The sequence below is a fragment of the Apteryx mantelli genome, chromosome 35, assembly GCF_036417845.1.
Source record: "Apteryx mantelli isolate bAptMan1 chromosome 35, bAptMan1.hap1, whole genome shotgun sequence".
NCBI lineage: Eukaryota > Metazoa > Chordata > Aves > Apterygiformes > Apterygidae > Apteryx > Apteryx mantelli.
In genome coordinates, this window is record NC_090012.1 from 510,836 (window position 1) to 536,473 (window position 25,638).

The 25,638-nt window shown below is 66.8% G+C and overlaps 3 protein-coding genes across 3 annotated transcripts; all 3 read left to right on the plus strand.

Moving 5' to 3' along the window:
- The first annotated feature begins 1,922 nt into the window (after positions 1 to 1,922).
- Positions 1,923 to 11,400, plus strand: HNRNPL (heterogeneous nuclear ribonucleoprotein L). Its single transcript, XM_067314383.1, is given in 14 exon segments — positions 1,923 to 2,163; positions 3,273 to 3,327; positions 3,330 to 3,390; positions 3,482 to 3,719; positions 4,187 to 4,272; positions 4,701 to 4,797; positions 5,416 to 5,488; positions 8,865 to 8,936; positions 9,031 to 9,311; positions 9,718 to 9,839; positions 9,950 to 10,151; positions 10,489 to 10,546; positions 10,711 to 10,806; positions 11,087 to 11,400. Coding segments are annotated over 14 exon segments (1,734 nt in total). The 5' UTR covers positions 1,923 to 1,929; the 3' UTR covers positions 11,146 to 11,400.
- A 608-nt stretch (positions 11,401 to 12,008) lies between these two features.
- ECH1 (enoyl-CoA hydratase 1) lies at positions 12,009 to 16,889 on the plus strand. The gene is made up of 10 exons (XM_067314423.1): positions 12,009 to 12,098; positions 13,646 to 13,805; positions 13,887 to 13,975; positions 14,561 to 14,685; positions 14,780 to 14,828; positions 14,909 to 14,973; positions 15,692 to 15,762; positions 15,848 to 15,919; positions 15,993 to 16,143; positions 16,733 to 16,889. Exons 1-10 carry the CDS (start codon positions 12,056 to 12,058, stop codon positions 16,835 to 16,837), a joined length of 930 nt encoding a protein of 309 aa, XP_067170524.1. The 5' UTR covers positions 12,009 to 12,055; the 3' UTR covers positions 16,838 to 16,889.
- Positions 16,890 to 17,520: 631 nt separating this feature from the next.
- LGALS4 (galectin 4) lies at positions 17,521 to 25,396 on the plus strand. The gene is made up of 11 exons (XM_067314422.1): positions 17,521 to 17,685; positions 18,088 to 18,176; positions 20,628 to 20,832; positions 21,680 to 21,799; positions 21,939 to 21,965; positions 22,133 to 22,159; positions 22,283 to 22,324; positions 22,448 to 22,477; positions 23,286 to 23,374; positions 23,617 to 23,782; positions 24,694 to 25,396. The coding sequence occupies exons 1-11, from the start codon at positions 17,641 to 17,643 to the stop codon at positions 24,838 to 24,840; spliced, it is 987 nt and encodes a 328-aa protein (XP_067170523.1). The 5' UTR covers positions 17,521 to 17,640; the 3' UTR covers positions 24,841 to 25,396.
- The last annotated feature ends 242 nt before the right edge of the window (positions 25,397 to 25,638 follow it).

Genomic DNA, 25,638 nt, shown 5'->3' on the forward strand with positions numbered 1-25,638 from the left:
GGGGCCTGGGCTGGGGGCGGGGCTTGGAGGTCCCTGTGGGGGGGCTTCCCTGGGAGGGGGGAGGGATCCCCCAAGGGATCCCCAGGGCTCAGGGCAGGGGGGGGGGACCCCTGGGATCCACTGCAGAGAGGCAGGGATCCGGGTGGGGATCCCCTGGGGATGGAGCTGGGAACGGCAGAGATCTCTTAAAGGGCAGGGATCCACCAGGGCACAAAGGATCTGCCAGGGAGGGATCTACTGGGGCAGGCAGGGCTTCCCCAGCTGCCTTCCCTCCCTCCCTCCCTCTTTCCCTCTCTCCCTTCCCCCCCCCCCAGCTCCAGCCGGTACCAGGCCACAGCCAAAGGGGCCCAGGTGTCCGGGGCTGCCCTCTCCCTCCCCCCGCCGGGGGCTGGCCCGGACGCCTGATTCTCCTGGAGCGGGGCAGGAAGGCAGGAAGCTCCAGCCTTGGAGCAGCTTCCTGCCGGGGGCCTCGGAGGGGGGGGGGACCCGGACGCCTGGGTCCCCTGGAGGGCGGGGGGGGAGGGGGGCTATGGTGAGAGCAGCAGCCCGGACGCCTGGGTCCCTCCAGGCCTTTGTTTGCCCACCCAGCTGCGGCCGCCCCGGACGCCTGGGTCCCTTGGGCTGGGCCCCTCCCTCTCCCCGGGGCGGGGGGGGGCCTCCTGCCCTCTCCATCTGTGCCTGCCTCCCTCCCTCCATTCATCCGCCTGGCCTCCATCTGGCCCTGCCTCCCTCCCTCCACCCCCCCTCCCTCCCTCCTCCCTTTCTCCATCCCTCCATCCCTCCCCCCTCCCTCCTATCCTCCCTCCCTCCATCCTCCCTTTCTGCATCCCTCCTCCTCCCTCCCTCCATCCTCCCTCCCGTCTCTTTCTCTGCCTAAGTGTCCATCCCTCCCTCCCTCCGTCCCCCAGCCCCTACATCTCTCCCTCTCTCCATCCGTCTCTCCCTCTCTCCATCCATCTCTCCCTCTCTCCATCTGTCCCAATTCTCATCTGCTTCTTCTCCCTCCCTCTGCCCCATCCTTCCCTCCATCCCCCATCCATCCCTCTACGCTTTCATCTTTCCCCATCCCTCCATCTCCCCCCTCCGCTCCTCCCTCAGTGGGGCCTAGTGTTGATGGGGGGCCCGGTGCTCCCGGGGGGCCCTAGGTGGTTCCCCGGGGCCCAGTCCTGTTTGGGCCCCCCCCCGAGGGGGTCCCGGCCCCCCCCCGGCCCCTGCGGGTGACCCCGCCCGGCCTCAGCGCCGTTAAATCCCGGCTGAGGCCGCACAAACTCATCGCACAGACGAGGCCTCCCGCCAAGCGGCCAATCCCTGGGGGGGGGGGGGGCGGGCCCGCGCACTCCAGCTCAGGCCAATCAGAAATGAGTGCTGAGGGCAGTGGCCAATCGGAGTGCATGGAGGAAGGGCCCAGGGTTGATAGGCGGGAATCTTAGCCAATAAAGTTTTTGGTTGTTGAGCGCCAGGGTTTGCCGGCGGGAGATTCTGAAGGAGGTGTGGCAGCCTGGAGTGAGAGCCAATCAGACCCAACGTTGGGGTTTGATCGGCGTTCCACCTGACCAATAGCATTCCGCGATGCCGCCGAAAGGCTTTCTGGGAGCTACAGCGAGTCGGTAGAAGAAGGCGGAGTCTCGGTGCAGGGCCATGAAGATGGGCGGGGCGCCGTTTGGATGGACATCCGCTCTAGCCAACCAGCTCGGTGGGCGGGCGGAGGGACGCGGACTGCCGCCAATGAGAGGCCGCGGCGCCGTTGACAGCCAGGAGCGCGGGCGAATGGGCGCGGGGTCCGCGGAGCCGCGGGCCCAATGGCGGCGGAGGGCGGGGCCTCCGGCGGAGAGGCAGCGCTCGGAGCCAATGAGCTGGGCGCGACGCGTGAGTGGCGGGGGGCCGGCCCAATAGGGGCGTGTCGGGGGCGGCGCGGCGGAGTGAGGCGCCATGTCGCGGCGGCGGTGGCGGGGCCCGCAGAGCGCGGAGGGCAGCGGCCGCGGGGGGGAGATGGGGAAGATGGCGGCGGGCGGCGGCGGTGGGGGCGGCTCGGGCCGCTACTACGGTGGGGGCGGCGAGGGCGGCCGCGCCCCCAAGCGCCAGAAGACGGAGAACGCGGAGCCGCCGCCGCACGGGCCCGGCGGGCCGGGGGGGGCTGGCGGCGGGCCCGGCGCCGCCGGAGCGGTGAGCGCGGTCGGGGGGGAGCACGGGGGGGAGCACGGGGCCTGAGGGGACCGTCATGGTGGGACCGGGGGGGGCGGGGCTGGGCCATGTGGGGGGGCAGGGCAGGGCCTCGGGTGGGGGGTAAGAATGGGGGGCGGGATGGGGCTGGAGGGGGGTAAGAAGGGGCCGGAGGGGGGTAAGAATAGGGGGTGGGATGGGGCTTGAGGGGAGTAAGAAAGGGCTGGAGGGGGCTACAAATTGGGGGCAGGATGGGGCCTGAGGGGGGTAAGATAAGGCCTGAGAGGGGGTAAAATGGGGGGCAAGATGGGGCCGGAGAGGGATAAGAATGAGGGGCAGGATGGGGCCTGAGAGGGGTAAGAAAGGGCCGGAGGGGGGTAAGAATAGGGGGCAGGATGGGGCCTGAGAGGAGTAAGAAAAGGCCTGAGGGGGTTAAGATAGGGCCTGAGGAGAGGTGAAATGAGGGGGCCAGGATGGGGCCTGAGGGGGGTAAGATGGGGCCTGAGCAGGGTAAGAATGGGGGCAAGATGGGGCCTGAGAGGGGTAAGATAGGGCCTGAGGGAGGGGGTAAAATAGGGGGCAAGGTGGGGCCTGAGGGAGGTAAGAATGGGGAGCAGGATGGGGCCTGAGGGGGGCAAACAGGAAGGCAGGAGGAGGCCTGGAGAGAGGGGACGAGATGGGACTTGAAGGGTGTAAGAGCAGGGGACAAGGGACACCAGATAGACCAAGCCCTTGGAGGGGCTTGGGGTCCTCGGGGGGGACCACAGGGTTTGTCTGGGGCACGAAAGGCTTGGTCAGGTTGGGGAGGGGGCTCAGGACCCTCAGGGAGGGGGAGAATAGGTTTTAGGGGGGGCAAAGCCAGGCCCCGAGGGGAGAGGTGTGTTTGGGAGGCGATGGAGTTGGAAAGGCGCTGGGCTGCCTGCCCAGGCAGCACATGAGAGGTTCGAATTCATCCTCTCATTCGTGGTGACCGGGACGTTCAGCGGGTTTTTGTGGGCCGCGCCATGGACACGTGTAACTTGGGGTGAATAAAGAGACCTCAGCAGCTCTCGGTGGGCTGTTTTTGGCCGGGGCGCGGACGCCGTATCAGAACAAGCCCTTCTCGCCCGCAGGAGAACTACGACGATCCCCACAAGACGCCTGCTTCCCCGGTGGTTCACATCCGGGGCTGATTGACGGCGTGGTGGAGGCCGATCTCGTGGAGGCTCTCCAGGAATTTGGCCCGATCAGGTGAGGAAACGCATTCGGCGGGCGGGAAGCTCGGCTGCGCGTGTCGGCGGTCGCTGGCGCAGCGCGCTGAGCGAGCCGTTCCCCGCCCTAGTTACGTGGTGGTGATGCCCAAGAAGAGACAGGCCCTGGTGGAGTTTGAGGATATTCTCGGCGCCTGCAACGCTGTGAACTATGCAGCGGACAACCAGATCTACATTGCCGGGCACCCCGCCTTCGTTAACTACTCCACCAGCCAGAAGATATCCCGTCCCGGCGACACGGATGACTCCAGGGGTGTCAACAACGTTCTGCTCTTCACCATCCTCAACCCTATCTACTCGATCACGACGGTGGGTGAAGCGGCTGGGACAGGGTTCGCTGGGCGCTGTAGGGACAAGAGCAGTGTAAGAGGGAGCGGGTGGCTGTTGGCGTCGTAGTGTACGTGGGAAGAGCTTGTCCCGATAACGGGGTGTTTTAACCCAGGGGTGTTTTAACCCAGGGCTGTTTGAGGTGTGGCCTCCTGGTGGAGTCTTACCCGCATTTAAGTCTCCTCCGGGCCTGTTGGTGGTCTCGGCTCTGCTCCTCCGGTTTCAGAGATGGTGTTTGTGCAGCCAGGCAGGGGATCTTCCTCCCTAGTCCTAGGACCTGTTGCTTTGCGGGTGGTTTGTGCCTCGCGTGGTGCCCGGGATGGTGAAATCCGGCTGTACCGCTCAAGCGGATACAGCCGCGGTCTGCCATGGACGACTGTTGTGTCGGTGGGCCCGGCCGCGCGTCGGCCGGGTTCCTCGCGTCACCTCGCCTCTCTCCTGTCCCGCAGGACGTGCTCTATACCATCTGCAACCCCTGCGGCCCCGTGCAGAGGATCGTGATCTTCCGGAAAAACGGCGTCCAGGCCATGGTGGAATATCCTTTCGTGCCCTGCGAGGCGCTCGGGGCTCCTCCGTTCTTCGTTGGTGTTGCACGTCTCCGTGTCCGAGCCTGTGTGTCGGACCTGAGCGGTGCTGGGCATGCGGGCTGCGGTAGCGTGGCCTCGTCTCCGGCGTGTCCCGCTCAGGGCGATGCCTCCGGTGAGGAGGGAGCTGCAGGCGGGACCTGGACTCGCCCCTCGTCCAGGGAGTCCCGAATTGGCCGTTCTCCCTGGGTCCGGGATCGACTCGCGGGATGGGCGAAGCCGTCGCTTACGCAGCGCTTCCGACTGCGACGCCGAGCCGGCGGCCAGAGCAAACCCCTCCTGCCTGCGTAGCCTGGTCGGGTTGATCCTGCCGCTCCCAGACGGAGAAACCCATGCGAAAAAAACGCCTCGTTCCCTGAATTTCCTTAACGCTGCAAACATTCGACTCGGTGCAGAGCGCGCAGCGAGCCAAGGCGTCCCTCAACGGGGCTGACATTTACTCCGGGTGCTGCACTCTGAAGATCGAATACGCCAAGGTAAGCGTCCCTGCGAGCTCGGGTAGGGACACGGTGCCCGTGTCGCGCGCGGGCCTCGGACGAGCCCAGGTGTCGCAGGTAATGGGAGCAGCGTAATTAGAGCTAATTAGACCTCTTTTAAAAAGGGCTCATTTTAAAAAAGGAGATCCTTTCCTATTGCTTTGTCAACAGCAGCCTGGAGCGGAGCGGAGATAGTCCCTGCTTTTTGGGTGGGTAGTTGAGCACAGTTACGCACTTGTCGCTGGCCGAAAGACCCGAACAGTTGGTGGAAAAGCTCATTTTTCACTCAGCTTTACCTTTGCGCCCCCCTTCTCGCTGCCGTTGTGCGCAGCCTTGCGTCGCGAAGCTGGAGAGCGAGCTGGGATCCCTTGTGAGAGCAGTTGGATGAGGGTTTGGGGAGAGTCAGATCACTTGTGCAGGCTCGCGCCGCCGCTGTAACTGCTACTTTCTGCAAGGAATTGCTCACCCGGAGGCTGGCGGTCGGTCGAGGGATCCTTTGAGGCTGTGAAAGGTCCGACGGAACAGTAAATACCTCCGGTTTCCGACCGCTCTCGCCTTGGTTTCTCGCGGGCTGAAGCTGGTCTCGCGCTGATCGCGCGCGTGTGCGTCTCTTTGCAGCCCACGCGCCTGAACGTGTTCAAGAACGACCAGGACACCTGGGATTACACAAACCCCAATCTCAGCGGACAAGGTAATCTCCGCTGAACTGCTTTGTAACTACACACAAACCCGCTGCCAGTTGACTAGGGCACCTCATATATCGATCCACGTTATGTAATGCCATTGGCCTGCCGTTGCCTGCAGTCAGAGCCGGGGGAGGCCGGTGCACGCCGGGGCGAGAGGCGCGGAGTGTGGAGGGGGGGGAATTAACTTGCAAATCGAGCGGTGATCGCTAGGGATTTCTCTTGGTGGCTTGTACTGCGCATTTACTGTCGGGGGGGGGGGCCTCAGTCAGGTGCTGGGAGCGAAGGAGATTCTCTGCACGAGCGATTTACTTATTTATTTTTGAGGAGTCTCTGGTGGTTTTGGGGGGGAAGTGCCATTGCTTTCTCGTGTGGGGGCCGCACAGCCCGCCCCGCTGCCGGCTCTTTGTGGGCCTCATCTGCAGAACCGGAGCTGGTTTACCAAAACGGGGCTCTTGGCTGTGTCGCCTTCCTTGAGCTGCTACAGCTGCAGGGCGAGTTGGAAGCGAACCTGGCCTGGCAAGGGGAGGCACCGGGCTTAGGAACACGCGTGCGTGTAAAACCGGAAGGGAAACGCCAATTCCCTTAAGTTTAAAAGGGGAAAAAAGTTGCCAACCCCCCCCCCCCCCCCCCGTGCTCCCACCTGTGAGCATTCCCGGGATTGGATGTCTTCCTCTCTCAAATTGGGTGTCGAGAGTTAGTTGCCCAGAGAACTGGCGCGACCGCTCCCCATGATGCGCGGTGCTTCTGTGGAAGCCGCAGCGCCGGGCTGCGCGGGGTTAGCCAGAGCTCGCGCTTTGGGCCTCGAAACTTGGGCGCGCCGAGCCGGAGGAGCGCCGTAGTGGCCGCCGGCGCCGAGCTCTGTCGGGGCAGCGTTTCCCCGTCGGCAGGGCCAGCTGCATCGGCGATGTTTTGCCGTGTTTAAGGAACGGTACCGATCTGCTTGGCAGCACTTGTCGCGCTTCATATTTTAAAGCCGGGGTGTCAGCTCGGAGCGGCCTCGATCGACCCCCACGGGTCGGAGGGCGGCTCCGGCGCTCAAAACGGGAATTAGGGAGGGGGGTGCGGGGAGGGAGATCGCTGGGGTCCCGCCGAGGAATCTGTCGCCTTCCCGAAGCGGGGAGCCGGCCTGTCCTCTGCCACACTGCACTCGCTTCCAGAGGCTGCTGCTGATCCCCGCGAGCCGGGAGCTGCGGCTCGGGTGCAGTGTGTCGGGCGCTGCCGAGCGGTCGCTGCCGGGCCGCTCCGCAGGCGCCGTCTGGTGGACACCCCTGCTTTTAAAAGATGAAAAGCCGTTAACGTGCTGAAGCAAGCAATGGCATTACATGACTTAACAAAAACAGAGACAAATCTCTCCTCCAAGGCACATACCTAGAAGATGTGCAGAGCTGCAGGGGCTAGTTGCATTTATTTAGATGCATCTCGGCTTGCCCGACACGAGGCTGGGCGTCGGGGCGGGGAGGGGTGCAGTAACGTGGCCTTTCCCAGCTCTGAGCGGTTATTGCACATAACCCCGGGGACCGTACTACAGCGGAAGTCCCGAATTGGCCGTGACCTGCCTCTGCACATTCCTCACACCACACAGTGTAGAAACCTTACTAGCTCTTCCTGGAGAAAACACGCAGCATCCAGAAACAAGCAGCAGCTTGAGCTCATTACATCAAGAACACAACACCGTGGTCCAAGGACTATCTGCAGCACAGAGAGAGAGAGAGAAAGAGGCGCAGCATGCCACAGCAGACATTACTTTTACTTACCAAAACCAAACAAAGTGAACCCAAGAATGTACACAGAACTAGAAAACACAGACCCGAGGGTCCTCAAAACAAGCCCAGCAGCGCTCTTATCGGAGAACGGAGTAGATCTGAGGCCCTCCAAGACATAGGATTGCTCTCAGCACGGTTTGGTTTGGGAGGGCAGTTCCTTTGCTTATACTTTTTCTCCTGCCGTCCTCAACTGCCACCATTATCAGCGCCAAGCGGAGAAAAAAACCAAACAAAACCCCAAAGGCACACAGATCCCTAAGAGGCTGTAGCTGGGGCGTGCAGTCTGGCACACGCACGCGTTCGGGGCCACTTGAGCCGAGACACATTTCCATTACAGAGGAGACACGCACACTGGAAAGAACTACACAGAGCCAGAAGCACCATTTTGTTACAGCACAACACAAATTCAGGAGGTGAAACACGGAGGAACACTCTCATTTATCACACCTTTATGTCCTCTGTCTTGGTATCTTCTGAGGACAAAACATCTGTGAGACCTTTTTAAAGATTTTACTTTTTTTTTTTTTTTTTTAAAGAAAAATTGTAGCGGTTTTGTGCCTTTGACCTGTATTTATGACTCTGAAACCATGTGATGCAGGGTCGCAGTGTATGTTTGATGGGACGCCATCTTTCAGAACTGTGCTAACTCACTCTTGAAGCGTCCAATGGTAAGAGAAATACAGAATTTTTATATGACAATGGACATTGTACTTTGTACTCCCGCTGTAAGTAGCCCTTTTCAATCTTTGTAATGACTCGGAATAAACCTGTACGAAACACGGTCGTTTAAAGGGAAGAACGGAGCAATTGTACGGTGACATGAACGTGTTATGCCTTGTACGTGATGGCTCGTTTTAACCTATTACTGCTGTTGCTTTGCTGCCGTGCCTGTATCAGTCTCACTCCTCTCCCTGTGTCAGAGCGGGGAGGTGTCTTGCCACTTTTTTTTTCCTTTTTTTGTATTTTTATTTCCTTCTTTTTATTGCTCTCTAGAACCTAGCAGGGGCACGGAGTGGGGCACTCCTTTATTTTATTTATTTTCCCCCCCCCTCGCCCTTGTCGTCAAAGCTCCCTCGTAGGCAGCTCGGGGAAGGGCCCGGCGCTTTGCGGGGGGCGGCGCGAGCAGCCCCTTTTCCCGGGGCTCCGGCCGCCTCCCGTGGCGCCGGACCACGCGGGTGAGGAGAGAGACGCGGGAGGGAGGCGGGAAGGGGGGTGGGGGTCGGACCGGGCGATCGGATCCGCAGTGGCAGCTTGGAGCGACGCTGCTGGCTCCGGTTTCCGCTCTAGACCGGGCTTCCCCGGCCCCGGGGGAAGAAGGGAGCATCCCGGTTCCCCGCTCGGAGGCGATGAGGGCGGCCCGGGCTGGCTCCGGGGACGGGGGAGAGCCGAGGACGTCCCGCGGGAGCGCGGGGCGCCCTCCGTCCCTCCCTCCCTCCCCGGCGCCGGCCCCGCAGGGGTTTCGTGGCCGAAGGGGGGGCCGGGAGCCCCCGCTTAAGCCTCACGGTTCAGGCTTAGGTGGTGGTTTAAGCGTTAGGGGCCTCGGAGGAGCCCGGCGCGAAGCCTTGGGTGCGTTTTTCTCCCCCCCGATGCCGGTTGTAACCTGTGCTTCCGCCCGCAGGCGACCCCGGCGGCAACCCCAACAAGCGCCAGAGGCAGCCCCCGCTGCTCGGAGACCACCCCGCGGAGTACGGTAGGGCCCTGCCTCGCGCCGGGGCGGCACGGCACGGCACGGGCGCCTTTTTCGGGGAGGGTCTCCAACCCCTTTTCCCCCTCTGCCCCCTCAGGAGGACCCCACGGCGGATACCACGGGCACTACCACGACGAGGGCTACGGCCCGCCGCCGCCGCACTACGAAGGGAGACGGATGGGCCCTCCGGTCGGGGGGCACCGCCGGGGGCCGAGCCGCTACGGCCCCCAGTACGGGCACCCGCCTCCGCCGCCGCCGCCCCCGGAGTACGGCCCCCACGCCGACAGCCCCGTCCTCATGGTGTACGGCTTAGACCAGTCCAAGATGAACTGCGACCGGGTCTTCAACATTTTCTGCCTCTACGGAAACGTGGAGAAGGTAAGTGGAAACCGTGGCGGCTTCCCGAAGGCCGAGGTGACGCCTCCGAGGGGGGTCCGGGCGCGAGCGGTGCAGCAGAGGCCGCGCTGCTGGATGCCACCGAGCTTTCGGGTCTGTGGAGGCAGCGGGCAGCTCTTGAGATGGTTGTCCGTCCACAAAGGATTGCGTGGGTGGCCTTGAGGGAACATCGCTCTTGAGACCTCAGGCCAGGTGGAGTGCGGGAGCCAGCGAGGACCTTGGTTTGGTTTGGGAGCCGGCAAAGACCTTGGTGGTTTGGTTTGGGAGCTGGCAAGGACCTTGGTTTGGACGGAGGAGGTCGGGCCCAACTTCTCCCAAGTGAAGGAGTTATCTAGAAGGACCTGGAAGCTCCGGTGTCTCCGCGCTGACCGTGGTGCTTCGCTTCTAGGTGAAGTTCATGAAGAGCAAGCCGGGAGCAGCCATGGTGGAGATGGCGGATGGCTACGCCGTGGACCGGGCCATCACCCACCTCAACAACAACTTCATGTTCGGGCAGAAGCTGAACGTCTGGTAGGTCGTCGTGGCGGCGGCTCGCGGGAGGGCTGTGCTGCGGTGGAAAGCGCCGCCTGCCGTGCCGTGCCAAGCCGAGCCGTGCCAAGCCTCCGCGCCTCTCTCCGCAGCGTCTCCAAGCAGCAGGCCATCATGCCCGGGCAGTCGTACGGGCTTGAGGACGGCTCCTGCAGCTACAAGGACTTCAGCGGCTCGCGCAACAACCGCTTCTCCACCCCTGAGCAGGCGGCCAAGAACAGGATCCAGCACCCCAGCAACGTGCTCCACTTCTTCAACGCTCCCCTGGAAGTGACGGAAGACAACTTCTACGAGGTAGGCGCTGCGACTCGGGCCTGGAGGGCAGCTCCTGCCTTGGGCTTCGCTTCCTCCTCCTCCTCTTCCTCCTCACTGCGGGCTTCAGCTCTGCCCCGAGGCTCTGGACCAAACCCTGAGCTCACATGGGAGCCCGTCTCCAGCTGGAGAAGAGGGAAAGGGGCTGTTTTCCCTCGTGCTGCCCTTGCTCTTGGAAGAGGTTGTAATTTCGGGAGGGGGGAGAGACGAGCTTGGTGCGCAGGAGCAGGCAGCAGCGGCATTTGCGCCAGCCCCGGGGCGATTCTGGCTGAACAGATCCCTTCCCCCCCCACCCAAACCCTCTCCCTGCTCCCCTCAGATCTGCGACGAGCTGGGCGTGAAGCGGCCGTCTTCGGTCAAGGTGTTTTCGGGCAAAAGTAAGTAGCTTTGGGCAGGGAGCCGCCTTGCGAGAGGCGCCGCGAAGGCGACAGGCCGCGTGCGCCCCGCTGCTCCCTGCCCCGGGGCCGGGGGCGCGAGCGGGAGGGCAGGGCGGCAAGGGCGCGCGCAGCCGTCGGGCTGAGGAAGGCTCACGCCTCCGCAGGCGAGCGCAGCTCCTCCGGCTTGCTCGAGTGGGAGTCCAAGAGCGACGCGCTGGAGACGCTCGGCTTCCTCAACCACTACCAGATGAAGAACCCAAGTAAGTGGGGCTGAAGCGGGGCGGGGAGGGAGCCCCTGCGTCCCGGGGGGATGCAGCATTGCCCGTTTTGCCGGGGAAAGATACTAACGCGGTTCCCTGCTGACCCTGACGCTGTCAGGATCCATCAACATCCTGCTCCGGGCTGGCTTCCCGGCTCCGGATTAACCCCCCCCCACAAACGACAGCTCTTAAATCCCCTCCAGACCTAAAAAAAAACCCTCATAAATCCCCCAAGGGGAAGTTGCTGCCTCCGCTAAGGGCTGTGTCTGTTCTCCCCTAGATGGGCCGTACCCGTACACGCTGAAGCTCTGCTTCTCCACCGCTCAGCACGCCTCGTAAGCGGCGCCGGAGCCGGCCCGCCGGCCCCCGCGCTCCCCTGGGGCTCGCCACCGCTCCTCTATTCCTTTTTTTTTTTTTTAACGCTCGAGTTTAGTAGAGGCTGCCTGTAGCGGAGGCGCGGGGAGAGGCCGAGGCGGCTCCCGGATAACCTTCGATTTTTAAAGAGAAAAATGATTGTACATGTGATTTGTTTCCCGTTCCTTTGTGCTGCCTGTGCTGTCGGCACCTTTCAATAAAACAGTTTGGAAAACAAAACCCCGTGCGCTGGCGCTCAGAGGTGGGATCCTGAAAAGCTCCTGCGTCCGACAGGGCCAGGGAGGGGTGGCTGCAGCCCTGGCGCGTGAGGAAGGTTTGCTGTGGCCCCCTGTGCCTCGTGGGGAAGGTTATTTTGGGGTGAAATGCTGGGATAATGGCTCAATGTGCCACAGGGCTGGTTCCTGGGGTGCTAGTCCCTCGGGGTGGATGTTTTGGGGTGGGTTTGAGGGGGGGATTTGCAGTGGGTGGGGTGGGAAACCTGTGGAGGGGGTTTCCTTGTTAATCAGCTCCAGGGAATTATAATACTCTGCTCCCCGGAGGGGCTGGAGGCAACTCGGGCTCCCCCGGGGGGTACCAGGACCGGGGGGCAGCGGAGGGTTTGGGGTCTCCCACATGGCCGCTCCCTGTGCCTCGGTAAGGGAGCCACTTCCGCCTCGGTAAGGGGGTGGAGGAATCTACTTCCGCTTCTGTAGCAGGATACTTCCGCCTCGATAGGACACCGTTACCTCGGTAGGGGGCGGAAGCGGGAGGTAGCGCCGCCATCTTGGAGGCGCTCCGAAGCCCGGGCCGGGTCACGTGGCAGGAAGGGGCGGCGCTCTGCGCCCGCCCTCGCTGGTTCCCGCCCCCCCCCGGGGGAGGACTGTGCGGGACCTTCATGGCGGCGGCCGCTTTGGGCCTGCGGGGGCTGCTGGGGAGACGTGAGTGGGGGCGGCCCGGGGCCCCCGGGACCCTCCGCCGAGCCCTGGCCCCGCCACCAGCCCCCCCTCGACCTCCAGGGCTGCCTCGACCCCCGCTGTGACCCTAAATTAGCCTTGACCCCGCCCTTTGACCCCCAATATCCCCCACCGTGACCCCCAGACGGGCTTTGACCCCCCCCAAATCCCCCTGTGACCCCCAGCTCACCTTGAACCCCCTCATATCCCCTCCTCCGTGACCCCCAGGTGGGTTTTGACCCCCCCTAGATCCCCCCCGTGACTCCCAGCCCTCCCTTGGCCCCCCAAAAATCCCCCTGTGACCCCCAGCCCTGCCTTGACCCCCCCAAAAATCCCCCCCGACCCCCAGCCCTGCTGTGACCCCCCCCAATACCCCCCCGTGGCCCCCAGCCCTCCCTTGGCCCCCCCAATGTCCCCCTGTCCACCTCCTTGTGCCCCCCCCCCGAACAGGGTCGTGGCCCCCCCCCCCCCCGGACGCCTGGGCCCCCCTGAGGCAGGTACCCTCCCCCCCCCCCCCGGACGCCTGGGCCCCCGGGGGGACGCGGCGCCTCCCCGACCTTCGCCCTTGGCCCCGGCGCCGCTTCCCACCGGGCTGATGATTAACGAGGCTAACGAGGCCCTGCCCCCGCCAGCGGTGGTGCCTCCCCAGTGTCCCCAGTAACGCCCAGTGTGTCCCCAGTGTCCCCCGGCCCCTCCCCAGTGTCCCCAGTAATGCCCAGTGCTTCCCCAGTGTCCCCCAGTGTCCCCAGTAACGCCCAATGTGTCCCCAGTGTCCCCCGACCCGTCCCCAGTGGCCCCAGTAATGCCCAATGTGTCCCCAGTGTCCCCCGGCCCCTCCCCAGTGTCCCCAGTAATGCCCAATGTGTCCCCAGTGTCCCCAGTAACGCCCAGTGTGTCCCCAGTGTCCCCTGGCCCCTCCCCAGTGTCCCCAGTAATGCCCAATGTGTCCGCGGTGTCTGCCAACCCGTCCCCAGTGGCCCCAGTAATGCCCAGTCATTCTCCAGTGTCTCCCAGTCCCTCCCCAGTATCTCCCAGTGTCCCCCAGGGCTTCCCAGTGTCCCCCAGCCCTTCCCAGTGGGTCCCAGTCCCTTCCTAGTGCTCCCAGCCTTTCCCAGTGGGTCCCAACCCTTCCCCAGGGCTTCCCAGTGGGCCCAGGCCTTCCCCAGTGGATCCCAGTCTCCTCCACAGGGGTTCCCAATGCCCCCCAGCCCTTCCCAGTGGGTCCCAGCCCTTCCCTAGGGCTTCCCAGTGGGTCCCAGTCCCCTCCCAGGGGGTCCTAGTCCCTTCCCAGTGCCCCCAGCCTTCCCCAGTGGATCCCAGTCCCCCCCACAGGGGTTCCCAGTGCCCCCCAGCCCTTCCCAGTGGGTCCCAACCCTTCCCCAGGGGTTCCCAGTGGGTCCCAGCCCTTCCCGATGGGTCCCAGTCCCCTCCCGGTGGGTCCCAGTCCCCTCCCAGTGGGTCCCAGTCCCCTCCCAGTGCCGCCAGCGCCTCGGGGGCCCCGCCGTGACGGGCTCTGCCCCCCCCCCCCGCAGCTCTCGGGGTGCCGGCGGGGCGCATGGCGGCGGGCGCGGGGCAGGCGGCCGCGGCCCACAGCTACGAGACGCTGCGGGTGACGCCGGCGCGGGAGCGGGTGCTGCACGTGGAGCTGCACCGGCCCGACAAGCGGAACGCCATGAACGCCGCCTTCTGGAGGTAACGGGGCGCCCCGGACGCCTGGGCCCCCCCCGGCGCCGCGGGGGTCCCGTCCCCACCGCCGGCACCCACTGCCCGCAGGGAGATGGTGGAGTGTTTCCGCAAGATCTCCCAGGACCCGTCCTGCCACGCCGTCGTCATCTCGGGAGCCGGGAAGGTCTTCACAGCCGGTAAGGGCAGCCCCGGACACCTGGGCTCCTCGGCACCCTGGGGCGCCCGGACGCCTGGGCTCCTCTCCCTCATCCCTGGGACTCTGGGGCGCCCGGACGCCTGGGCTCCTCTCCCTCATCCCCGGGACTCTGGGGCGCCCGGATGCCTGGGCTCCTTGATCCCCGGGACTCTGGGATGCCCCGGACGCCTGGGCTCCTTGATCCCCGGGACTCTGGGATGCCCCGGATGCCTGGGCTCCTTGATCCCTGGGACTCTGGGGTGCCCCGGACACCTGGGCTCCTTGATTCCCAGGACCCTGGGGTGCCCCGGACACCTGGGCTCCTTGATTCCCAGGACCCTGGGATGCCCCGGACGCCTGGGCTCCCCTGCTGTCCCCACAGCCCCCAGCCGGGAGGGATTTTGGGGGTATCCTGGCCCAGCTGGGGGGGGGATTGGGGGTATCCTGGCTCCTCCGTTGCCCGTCCTGGTGGTGGAATGGGGGCGTCTCAGCCCGGCCAGGGGGATCGGGGGCGTCTCGGCTGCTCCCGGGGTGGATTGGGGGCTCCGCGGGGCGCCGGCAGTGACGGGTGGCCCGGCCGGCGCAGGCCTCGACCTCATGGAGATGGGCGGCGAGTTCCTCATGGTGGCGGGCGAGGACACGGCCAGGAAGGCCTGGAACCTGCGGCACAAGATCCGCGAGTACCAGGAGAGCTTCTCCGTGCTGGAGAAGGTGGGTCGGGCCGCAGGGCGGGATGGACGGACGGACAGACAGACAGCCCCCAGCGTCCCCCTCCCCATGCTCACCGCCCCGCTCTCTCTCGCAGTGCCCCAAACCGGTGATCGTGGCGGTGCACGGCGCCTGCGTTGGCGGAGGTGAGCTGGGGACGGGGACACGGGGACGGAACGGGGATGGGACAGGGCCCCCCCGCGCACTCGCCGTTGTCCCTCGGCAGGCGTCGACCTGATCTCCGCCTGTGACATCCGCTACTGCAGCCAGGACGCCTGGTTCCAGGTGAAGGTAGGTGGCCGCATGATGCCGACGTGGCCCCTCGGGTGTCTCCGTGGCTCCTTGGGTGTCTGGGGGCTCCTTGGATGTCCCTCTGGGTCCCTTGGATGTCCCTGTGCCTCCTTGGGTGTCCCCAGGGCCTCTCGGATGTCCCTGCGGCTCCTTGGATGTCTGGTGGCTCCTCAGACATCCCTGTGGGTCTCTTGGTCGTCCCAGTGTCTTCTCGGGTGTCCCCAGGACCTCTCGGATGTCTGTGTGGTTCCTTGGATGTCTGGGGGCTCCTCGGACGTCCCCATGGGCCCTCAGACATCTCTGTGGCCCCTCAAGCATCCCTGTGTCTCTTTGGACATCCAAGGGCCCCTGGGGATGTCCCTGTGACCCCTTGGACGTCCCCAGGGCCCCTTGGTTGTCTCCGTCTCCCCTTGGGTGTCCCTGTGTCCCCTCAGGTGTCCAGTGACTCCTTGAGCATCCCTGTGTCTCCTCGGGCGTCCCCCTGGTCCCTCAGATGTCCCCATGGCCCCTCAGATGTCCCCAAGGCCCTTCAGAGCTTCCCAAAGGCCACCAGACATCTCCTGTGGCCGCTTTGGCATCTCCGTGTGCCCTCATGTGTCCCCCCGGCCCCCTCGCGTGTCCCCACAGCCCCTTTGGGGTGGCCACCAAGACTCAAAGGTCTTGGTGGCCCCTTGCGCGTCCCCCGTGTCCCCTCGCACGTCCCCGCGCCCGCCCGCAGGAGGTGGACATCGGGCTGGCGGCCGACGTGGGCACCCTGCAGCGTCTCCCGAAGATCGTGGGCAACCAGAGGTGGGCGACGGGGCTGGGATTGGCGGGGAGGGGACATCGTGGGGACGCCGTGGGGGACCCGTCTCACCGTCCGCCTCCTCCGCAGCCTGGTGAACGAGCTGGCCTTCACCGCGCGCAAGATGATGGCCCCCGAGGCCCAGAGCTGCGGCTTGGTGAGGTATGGCAGAGGGGGCCCAGGCGTCCGGGCTGCCCGGGCGGTGACAGCGGGGTGACGCGGTGTCGCCCCGCAGCCGGGTGTTCCCCGACAAGGCGACGCTGTTGGAGGGCGCCCTGGACCTGGCGGCCACCGTGGCCACCAAGAGCCCCGTGGCCGTGCAGGGCACCAAGGTGAACCTGGTGTACGCGCGGGACCACCCCGTCCCCGAGGCCCTGCGCTACATCGTGAGTGACCTCCCCGTCCCCGTGCCGTCCCCAACGGTGCCCCGGCCCTGTCCCCATGCCCATCCCTGTCTCCATGCCCGTGTCATCGCTGTCCCATGCCGTCCCCGAGGGTGCCCCATCCCTGTCCCCATGCCGGTGTTGTCCCCATGCCTGTGTCATCCCTGAGAGCACCCTGTCCCTGTTCTCATGCCCATCCCTGTCTCCATGCCCATGTCATCCCTGTCCCCATGCCGTCCCCGAGGGCGCCCCATCCCTGTCCCCATGCCATCCCCATGCCCATGCCGTCTCTGAGGGCACCCTGTTCCTGTCCCCATGCCCATCCCTGTCCCCATGCCCATCCCTGTCTCCATGCCCATGTCATCACTGTCCCCAAGCTGTCCCCAAGGGTGCCCCCTCCCTGTTCCCATGCCTGTGCCATCACCATCCCTGAGGGCACCCTGTCCCCATGCCCGTGTTGTCCCCATGTCCGTGCCATCCCTGATGGCACCCCATCCCTGTCCACATGCCCGTGCTATCACCATCCCCGAGGGCACCTTGTCCTTGTCCCTGTCCCCATGCCCGTGCGGTCCCTGAGGGCGCCTGTCCCCAGGCCACCTGGAACATGAGCATGCTGCAGACCGAGGACATCCTCAAGCTGGTGCAGGCGGCGCTGGAGAAGAAGGACCCCGGGGACGTGGCCTTCGCCAAGCTGTAGGGACGGTGGCTCCCCGCGCCGCCGGCGCCAATAAACCGGCCCCGTGGCCCCACGTCCTCGCGTCCTCGCGTCCCCACGTCCCTGGGCACCGCTGCGGGTGGCGGGTGGGCAGCCCTGGGGTGCCGCGATGGGGACAGCGTGTCCCCATGTCCCCAAGGTGCCGTGATGGGGACGGGGTGTCCCCATGTCCCCAAGGTGCCGTGATGGGGACGGGGAGATCCCCGGAGCGCCACGATGGGGACAGCATGTCCCCATGTCCCCAAGGTGCCGTGATGGGGACCGGGGGGTCCCCAAGGTGGGACGGGGGACCAAACCGCCCCCCTCCCTCCCCGGCACGTGACACCGGATACCCGCCCGGACGCCTGGGCCCCCCCGCGCCGCGCGGGGCAGAGTCCGGGGGCGTTGGCGCCCCAGGCGCGATCCTGCCCCATCTCGGGGCCAAAGTCCGGACCCCGCCCTGGGAAAGGGCCCAGGCATCCGGCTCCAGCCCTGCCCCCCCCCCCCATCCCGGGGTGGATGCGGGGAGGGGGGGGAACCAAAGGGCCCCCCCAAACTGACAGAGGGGGCCCAGGCGTCCGGGCACGGGAAGGGGAGGCTGAGCGGGTGCCCCCCCCCCCCACCCCGGGCCGGCCCTTGGGGCCCAGGCGTCCGGGCCGCTTTGCTGTGCCCCCCCCACCCCCCCCCACCCCCCCCGAGCTGGCGCCTGGACCCAGGTGTCCGGGCAGGGGTGGGGCCCCCGCTCGGGGCGATAAAGTCCCCGACGCGTCCGGCTCCGCGTCACCGTCACCGCTGCCACCGCTGCCATGGCCTTCGTCCCCGCGCCCGGCTACCAGCCCATCTACAACCCGGTTGGTGTCACCCCGGGGGGGGCCCAGGCGTCCGGGCCCCGGGGGGGTCCCGTTCCCCTCTGGGGACAGGGTGAGGGCCCAGGCGTCCGGGCCTTGGGGGGGTCCCTGTTCCCCTCCCGGGATGGGGTGAGGGTCCAGGCGTCCGGGCCCGGGGGGGTCCCCGTTCCCCTCCCGGGATGGGGTGAGGGCCCAGGCGTCCGGGCCCTGGGGGGGTCCCCGTTCCCCTCCCGGGATGGGGTGAGGGCCCAGGCGTCCGGGCCCTGGGGGGGTCCCCGTTCCCCTCCCGGGATGGGGTGAGGGCCCAGGTGTCCGGGCCCTGGGGGGTCCCCGTTCCCCTCCGGGGCCCAGGCGTCCGGGCCCGGCGCTCGTTAGCGGCGGGGGCTAACGGGGGCTCTCGCGCAGCCGCTGCCCCACGTGTCCCCCGTGTTCGGGGGGCTCCGGCCCGGCATGGCCGTCTATGTGCAGGGCGTTGTGCCCCCCCACGCCGACAGGTACTGGGAGCACTGGGAGCACTGGGGGGGCGGGGGCGGCCGTGTCCTCGCACACGCGTGTGCAGCGCCCTGCGTGTCCCCTCCCTTTGCACACGCGTGTGTCCAGCTCCACATGTCCCCCCCCTTCCCGGGACACGGGGACGGCACGGCCTGGGAGGGAGGAAGCGGGGGGATGGAGGGAGGGATGCAGGGGTGGACGGACGGACGCAGGGACGGAGGGCTGACGGCTTCTCCCGCAGAGTCCGGGTGAACCCGGCGAGCAGCCGGGCTGGGGGGGGGCACGGAGAGGGGTTGCGGGGGGGGGGTGCAGGACGGACAGACAGATGGACAGTGTCTCCCTGCAGGTTCCGGGTGGAGCTGGGGCAGGGCCCAGGCATGGATGGGGCTGCGGGGAGGGATGGAGGGATGCGAGGAAGGTTGCAGGGATGGAGGGGTGCAGGACAGACGGACAGACAGACGGATGGCTGATGCCCCCTCCCCCCCGGGTTTTGGGTGGAGCTGGGGCAGGGCAGGGGCACAGGGGTGCATGGAGGGAGGATGCAGGGCGGGATGCAGGGATGCAGGGCAGGATGCAGGGATGCAGGGCGGGATGCAGGGATGCAGGCAGGATGCAGGGATGCAGGGCAGGATACAGGCCGGCCAGTGCCCCCCCACAGGTTCTAGGTGGACCTGGGGCAAGGCGGGGGTGCAGGAGTGCATGGAGGGGGGATGCAGGGATGCAGGCAGGGATGCAGTGTGGGATGCAGGGATGCAGTGCGGGATGCAGGGCAGGATACAGGCCGGCCGGTGCCCCGCATGTTCCACGTGGACCTGGGGCAGGGCAGGGGCGCAGGGATGCATGGAGGGGGGATGCAGGGATGCAGGCAGGATGCAGGCAGGATGCAGGGATGCAGGGCGGGATGCAGCCGGCCGGTGCCCCCGCAGGTTCCGGGTGGACCTGGGGCAGGGCGGGGGCACAGGGGTGCATGGAGGGGGGATGCAGGGATGCAGGCAGGGATGCAGGCAGGGATGCAGGCAGGATGCAGGGATGCAGGCAGGGATGCAGGCCGGCCGGTGCCCCCGCAGGTTCCGGGTGGACCTGGGGCAGGGTGGGGGCGCGGGGGTGCATGGAGGGGGGATGCAGGGATGCAGGGTGGGATGCAGGCAGGATGCAGGCAGGATGCAGGGATGCAGGCAGGATGCAGGGATGCAGGGTGGGATGCAGGCAGGATGCAGGGATGCAGGCAGGGATGCAGGCCGGCCGGTGCCCCCGCAGGTTCCGCGTGGACCTGGGGCAGGGTGGGGGCCTGGGGGTGCATGGAGGAGGGATGCAGGGATGCAGGCAGGGGTGCAGGCAGGGGTGCAGGCAGGGATGCAGGCCGGCCGGTGCCCCCGCAGGTTCCGCGTGGACCTGGGGCAGGGCGGGGGCGTGGGGGTGCATGGAGGGGGGATGCAGGGATGCAGGCAGGGATGCAGGGATGCAGGCAGGATGCAGGGATGCAGGCAGGGATGCCGGCCGGCCGGTGCCCCCGCAGGTTCCGCGTGGACCTGGGGCAGGGCGGGGGCGCAGGGGTGCATGGAGGGGGAATGCAGGGATGCAGGCAGGGATGCAGGCAGGGATGCAGGCAGGATGCAGGGATGCAGGCAGGGATGCAGGCCGGCCGGTGCCCCCGCAGGTTCCGCGTGGACCTGGGGCAGGGCAGGGGCGCAGGGGTGCATGGAGGGGGGATGCAGGGATGCAGGCAGGGATGCAGGGATGCAGGCAGGGATGCAGGCAGGATGCAGGCAGGGATGCAGGCCGGCCGGTGCCCCCGCAGGTTCCGCGTGGACCTGGGGCAGGGCGGGGGCGCAGGGGTGCATGGAGGGGGGATGCAGGGATGCAGGCAGGGATGCAGGCAGGGATGCAGGCAGGATGCAGGGATGCAGGCAGGGATGCAGGCCGGCCGGTGCCCCCGCAGGTTCCGCGTGGACCTGGGGCAGGGCGGGGGCGTGGGGGTGCATGGAGGGGGGATGCAGGGATGCAGGCAGGGATGCAGGGATGCAGGCAGGGATGCAGGCAGGATGCAGGGATGCAGGCAGGGATGCCGGCCGGCCGGTGCCCCCGCAGGTTCCGCGTGGACCTGGGGCAGGGCGGGGGTGCAGGGGTGCATGGAGGGGGGATGTGGGGATGCAGGCAGGGGTGCAGGCAGGGGTGCAGGCAGGATGCAGGGATGCAGGCAGGGATGCAGGGATGCAGGGTGGGATGCAGGCAGGATGCAGGGATGCAGGCAGGGATGCAGGCCGGCCGGTGCCCCCGCAGGTTCCGCGTGGACCTGGGGCAGGGTGGGGGCGTGGGGGTGCATGGAGGGGGGATGCAGGGATGCAGGCAGGGGTGCAGGCAGGGGTGCAGGCAGGGATGCAGGGATGTAGGCAGGGATGCAGGCAGGATGCAGGGATGCAGGCAGGGATGCAGGCCGGCCGGTGCCCCCGCAGGTTCCGCGTGGACCTGGGGCAGGGCGGGGGCGCGGGCGCCGACGTGGCGCTGCACGTGAACCCCCGCTTCGGGGCGGAGGCGCAGGCGGTGCTCAACAGCCGGGCGGGCGGCTGCTGGGGGGCCGAGCAGCGCCGCTCCCTGGGGCCCCTGGCGCCCGGGCGCCCCTTCGAGCTCGTCATCACCGTCACCCCCGCCGCCTACCGGGTGCGTCCTGCCGGGGGGGACATGGGGGGACATGGGGTCTGTGGGGACGTATGGGCACTTGGGGGGGGTCTATGGGGTCGTTGGGGCAGTTGGGGGAGTTATTGGGGCCCTGCAGGTACATGGGGGCATTGGGGAGGTCTATGGGGCACTATGGGGTCTATGGGGACACTGGGGGGGTCTATGGGGCACTGGGGGGGTCTATGGGGCACTATGGGGTCTATGGGGACACTGGGGGGGTCTATGGGGCACTGGGGGGGTCTATGGGGCACTATGGGGTCGATGGGGCACTATGGGGTCTATGGGGCACTGGGGGGGTCTATGGGGCACTATGGGGTCTATGGGGACACTGGGGGGGTCTATGGGGCACTATGGGGTCTATGGGGCACTGGGGGTGTCTATGGGGGCACTGGGGCGGCTGGGGGGCATTGCCGCATATGGAGGTTATAGGGGTATACGGGGGCACTGGGGGGTTATATAGGGCCCTGGGGCAGTTGGGGGGGGGCCTGGGGGTATATATGGGACCAAGGGGGATCTATGGGGCACTGGGTGTATAGGGGGACATTGGGGGTATATATGGGACCTGGGGGGGTATACGGGGCACTGGGGCAGTTAGGGGGCACAGGGGGGTATATGGGGGCCCAAGGGGGGGGTTATGGGGCAGGGGGGTGCATAGGGACAGAGGGGTGGGAGGGACACTGGAAGGTCCTATGGGATATATAGGGTCATGGGGGGCCAGTATGGGGTCTGGGGGGGTATATGGGGTCCCGGGGGGGTTATAAGGGGCAGGGGGGGGGGGCGCGGGGGGGGGGGCGCAGGGCCCCGCTGACCCCCGCCGACCCCCCCCCAGATCCTGGTGAACGGCAGCGACTTCGAGGAATTCCCGCACCGGCTGCCTCCGGAGCAGGTCACCGCCGTCACCGTGGACGGCGACCTGGAGCTGCAGGCCGTCACCGTGCTGGGGGGCGGCGTGAGTGCGGCCCCCCCCCGTCCCCGTCCCCGTCCCCTGCCTCCGGGGGCCCAGGCGTCCGGGACCCCCCTCCAGGGGCCCAGGCGTCCGGGGGGCCCCCCCCCGACCCCTGGCTCAGCTCTGCCCCTTCTCTCCGCAGGGGATGTTCCCCCCCGCCGCGATGCCGGTGAGCACTGGGGGGGGGTTGGGGGGGGTCCCCGGGGTGGGGGGGGTCCCCCTGGCCCTGCAGAGGGCCCAGGCGTCCGGGACCCCCCTCCAGGGGCCCAGGCGTCCGGGGGGCCCCCCCAACCCCCTGCCCTGACCCCGGCTCAGCTCTGCCCCTTCTCTCTGCAGGGGATGTTCCCCCCCGCCGCGATGCCGGTGAGCACCGGGGGGACGGGGGGAACTGGGGGGGTCCCCGGGGTGGGGGGGGTCCCCCCGGCCCTGCAGAGGGCCCAGGCGTCCGGGGGGCCCCTCTCACCCCGTGTCCCCCCTCGTCCCCAGAACATGCCGCAGCCCATCCCCTACCCGCAGAGCCACCTGCCGGTGAGTGACTGGGGGGGGGGGGACACCCCGCGGTGTCCCTCTGTCCCCACGGTGTCCCCACGTCCTCGCCGTGTCCCCGCGGTGTCCCTGTGTCCCCACTAACTCGCCATCCTCCCCCCGCAGATGATGGAGCAGCCGCCAACCTTCCACCCGGTGAGTGCGGGACACCCGGGACCCCGTCCTGTCCCTGTCCTTGTCCCCATCCCGTTCCCATCCCCGTCCTGTCTCTGTCCTGTCCCCATCCCTGTCCCCCTCCTCATCCCATCCCCATCCCTGTCCCCATCTTGTCCCTGTCCTGTCCCCATCCCATCCCTGTCCCCATCCCCATCCCATTCCCATCCCCTCCCTGTCCCCATCCCCATCTCCATTTTGTCCTGTCCTTGTCCTTGTCCTTGTCCTGTCCCTGTTCTTGTCCTGGTCCTGTCCGCATCCCTGTCCCCCTCCTCATCCCATCCCCATCCCTGTCCCCATCTTGTCCATGTCCTGTCCCCATGCCATCCCTGTCCCCATCCTCATCCCATCCCATCCCCATCCCTGTCCCCGTCCCTGTCCCCATCTTGTCCCTGTCCTTTCCCCATCCCATCCCTGTCCCCATCCCCATCCCATCCCATCCCCGTCCCTGTCCCCATCTTGTCCCTGTCCTTTTCCCATCCCATCCCTGTCCCCATCCCCATCACATCCCATCCCCGTCCCTGTCCCCACCTTGTCCCTGTCCTTTCCCCATCCCATTCCCATCCCATCCCTGTCCCCATCCCCATCTCCATCCTGTCCTGTCCCTGTCCTTATCCTTGTCCTGTCCCTGTTCTTGTCCTGGTCCTGTCCCCATCCCTGTGCCCATCCCATCCCTGTCCCTATCCCCATTCCCATCCTGTCCCTGTCTTGTCCCTGTCCTGGTCCTGTCCTGTCCCCATCTCCATCCCTGTCCCTGTGCCCATGCCAGCGCTGTCCCCATCTCTTCCAGACCGTCCCCTTCGTGGCCACCATCCCGGGGGGGCTCATGCCCAAGAAAACCATTGTGGTGAAGGGCTACATCCCGCCCGATGCCAACAGGTCCGGCGCTGGGGCGGGGGTCTGGGGGGGGGTGGGTGGAATGGGCCCAGGCGTCCGGGCACCCTGACCCCACTGCCTCCAGGTTTCACATCAATCTGTGGGTGGGGCCAAGGGGGGAGGGCGGGGGGGGGGCCCAGAGGTCCGGGAGGGACCCAGGCGTCCAGGGGAAGGGACCCAGGCGTCCGGGGGAAGGGGCCCAGGCGTCCGGGCCCCCTGACCCTGCCCCCCCCCCCCCCCCCCAGGTTTCACATCAACCTGCGGGCGGGCCGGGGGGGGGACGTGCTGCTGCACATGAACCCCCGCCTGGGCGAGGGCGCCCTGGTGCGCAACAGCTTCCTGGGGGGCCAGTGGGGGTCCGAGGAGCGCGAGCTGCCCGTCAACCCCCTGCAGCGCGACCACCACTTCGACGTGAGTGCACGGGGGGGTGGCACGGGGGGGGGGCATTGCACGAGGGCAGTGTTGCACGAGGACGGGTGTTGTGCACGGGCGGTGTTGCACGAGGGTGCACGAGGGCAGGCGTTGCACGAGGGCCTGCAGGGCGCGTGGGTGGACGTTGCACGAGGACAGGCCTTGCGCGAGGCCGTGCGGCGCACAGGGCTATGCGTTGCACGGGGACGTGTGTCGCACGAGGGCTGGGTGTTGCATGAGGACGTGCATTGCATGAGGGGGTGTTGCACGGGGGGTTGTGTTGCACGAGGGCGTGCACTGCACGAGGGCTGGGTGTTGCATGAAGACGTGCATTGCATGAGGGTGCATTGCACGAGGACGTGCATCGCACGGGGACGTGTTGAACGAGGACGTGCGTTGCATGAGAACGTGTTGCATGGGGACATGCACGGGGACGTGTTGCACGGGGACGTGTTGCACAAGGACATGCATTGCATGAGGACGTGTTGCACGAGGACGTGTGTTGCACGGGGACGTGTTGCACGGTGATGTGTTGCACAAGGATGTGTTGCATGAGGACGTGCGTTGCATGAGAACGTGTTGCACGGGGACGTGTTGCGTGAGGACGTGTTGCATGAGAACGTGTTGCACGGGGACGTGTTGCACAAGGACGTGTTGCACGAGGATGTGTTGCATGGGGACGTGAGTTGCATGAGAACGTGTTGCACGGGGACATGCACGGGGACGTGTTGCACGGGGATGTGTTGCACAAGGACATGCGTTGCATGAGGACGTGTTGCACGGGGATGTGTTGCACGAGGACGTGTTGCACAAGGACGTGTTGCACAAGGACGTGTTGCACGAGGACGTGTTGCACGGGGACGTGCGTCGCACGGTGCCGTGCGCTCACGGCCCCCCCGCCGCCCCCCCAGCTCTCCATCCGCTGCGGGAACCAGCGCTTCAAGGTGTTCGCCCAGGGGCAGCCGCTCTTCACCTTCGCCCACCGGGTGCCGCCCGGGCCCCACGTCGACACCCTGGAGGTGGAGGGCGACGTCGTCCTCTCCTACGTCCACTTCTGAGCCCCCCCGGCGGCCCCACGGCGCAGCCCCCAGCCAGCCCCAGAGCTCACCCCCTAGCCAGCCCCACAGTTCAGCCCATAGCCAGCCCCATAGCTCACCCCAGCCCCATAGAGCAGCCCAGAATCAGCCCCGCAGCCAGCCCCATACCTGGCCCCATAGCCAGGCACACAGCTCACCCCATAGCCGGCCCCATAGCTCACCCCATAGGGTGTCACATCACCTGCCCCATAGCCAGCCCCACAGCTTGCCCTATAGCACAGTCCATAGCCTGCCCCATAGCCCACCCCATAGCCAGCTCCATAGCTCACCCCATAGCCGGCCCCATAGCCCACCCCATAGCATGTCACATCACCTGCCCCATAGCCAGCCCCACAGCTTGCCCTATAGCACAGTCCATAGCCTGCCCCATAGCCCACCCCACAGCTCTCCCCATAGCCTGCCCATAACTGACCCCATAGCCCACCCCATAGCCAGCTCCATAGCCCACCCCATAGCCGGCCCCACGGCAACGCCATCGCCTGCGTCCGCTGCTGACCCCAATAAAGCTGTCGTTGCACACGCGCCTCCACCAGTGCTGCCTCCCTGCCCCACGGCCGGGCCCGTGTCCGTCCAACGCCAAGGGGGGGGGCTGGGGACAGGGATGGACGTGGGGACAGATGTGGGGCCGGGGTAACCCTGCCCCCAGCCCCCGTGTGGCCCCCACGGTCCCGGCCCCATCATGGCCCCATGGCCATCCCAGCCCCACCATCCTGTTCCCCATCATGTCCCCATGCTCCCATCCCTGTCCCCAGCCCGGCT

What these genes read in the sequence shown, in the direction of transcription:
- LGALS4 (XM_067314422.1), top strand. Translation starts at nt 17,641, where the DNA reads ATGGCCTTCGTCCCCGCGCCCGGCTACCAGCCCATCTACAACCCG. An exon ending in TCACCCCCGCCGCCTACCGG is followed by an intron (nt 20,833 to 21,679) that starts GTGCGTCCTGCC and finishes ACCCCCCCCCAG; the next exon opens with ATCCTGGTGAACGGCAGCGA. An exon ending in TCACCGTGCTGGGGGGCGGC is followed by an intron (nt 21,800 to 21,938) that starts GTGAGTGCGGCC and finishes TTCTCTCCGCAG; the next exon opens with GGGATGTTCCCCCCCGCCGC.
- ECH1 (XM_067314423.1), top strand. Translation starts at nt 12,056, where the DNA reads ATGGCGGCGGCCGCTTTGGGCCTGCGGGGGCTGCTGGGGAGAC. An exon ending in CGGGAAGGTCTTCACAGCCG is followed by an intron (nt 13,976 to 14,560) that starts GTAAGGGCAGCC and finishes CGGCCGGCGCAG; the next exon opens with GCCTCGACCTCATGGAGATG. An exon ending in CCGAGGCCCTGCGCTACATC is followed by an intron (nt 16,144 to 16,732) that starts GTGAGTGACCTC and finishes GCCTGTCCCCAG; the next exon opens with GCCACCTGGAACATGAGCAT.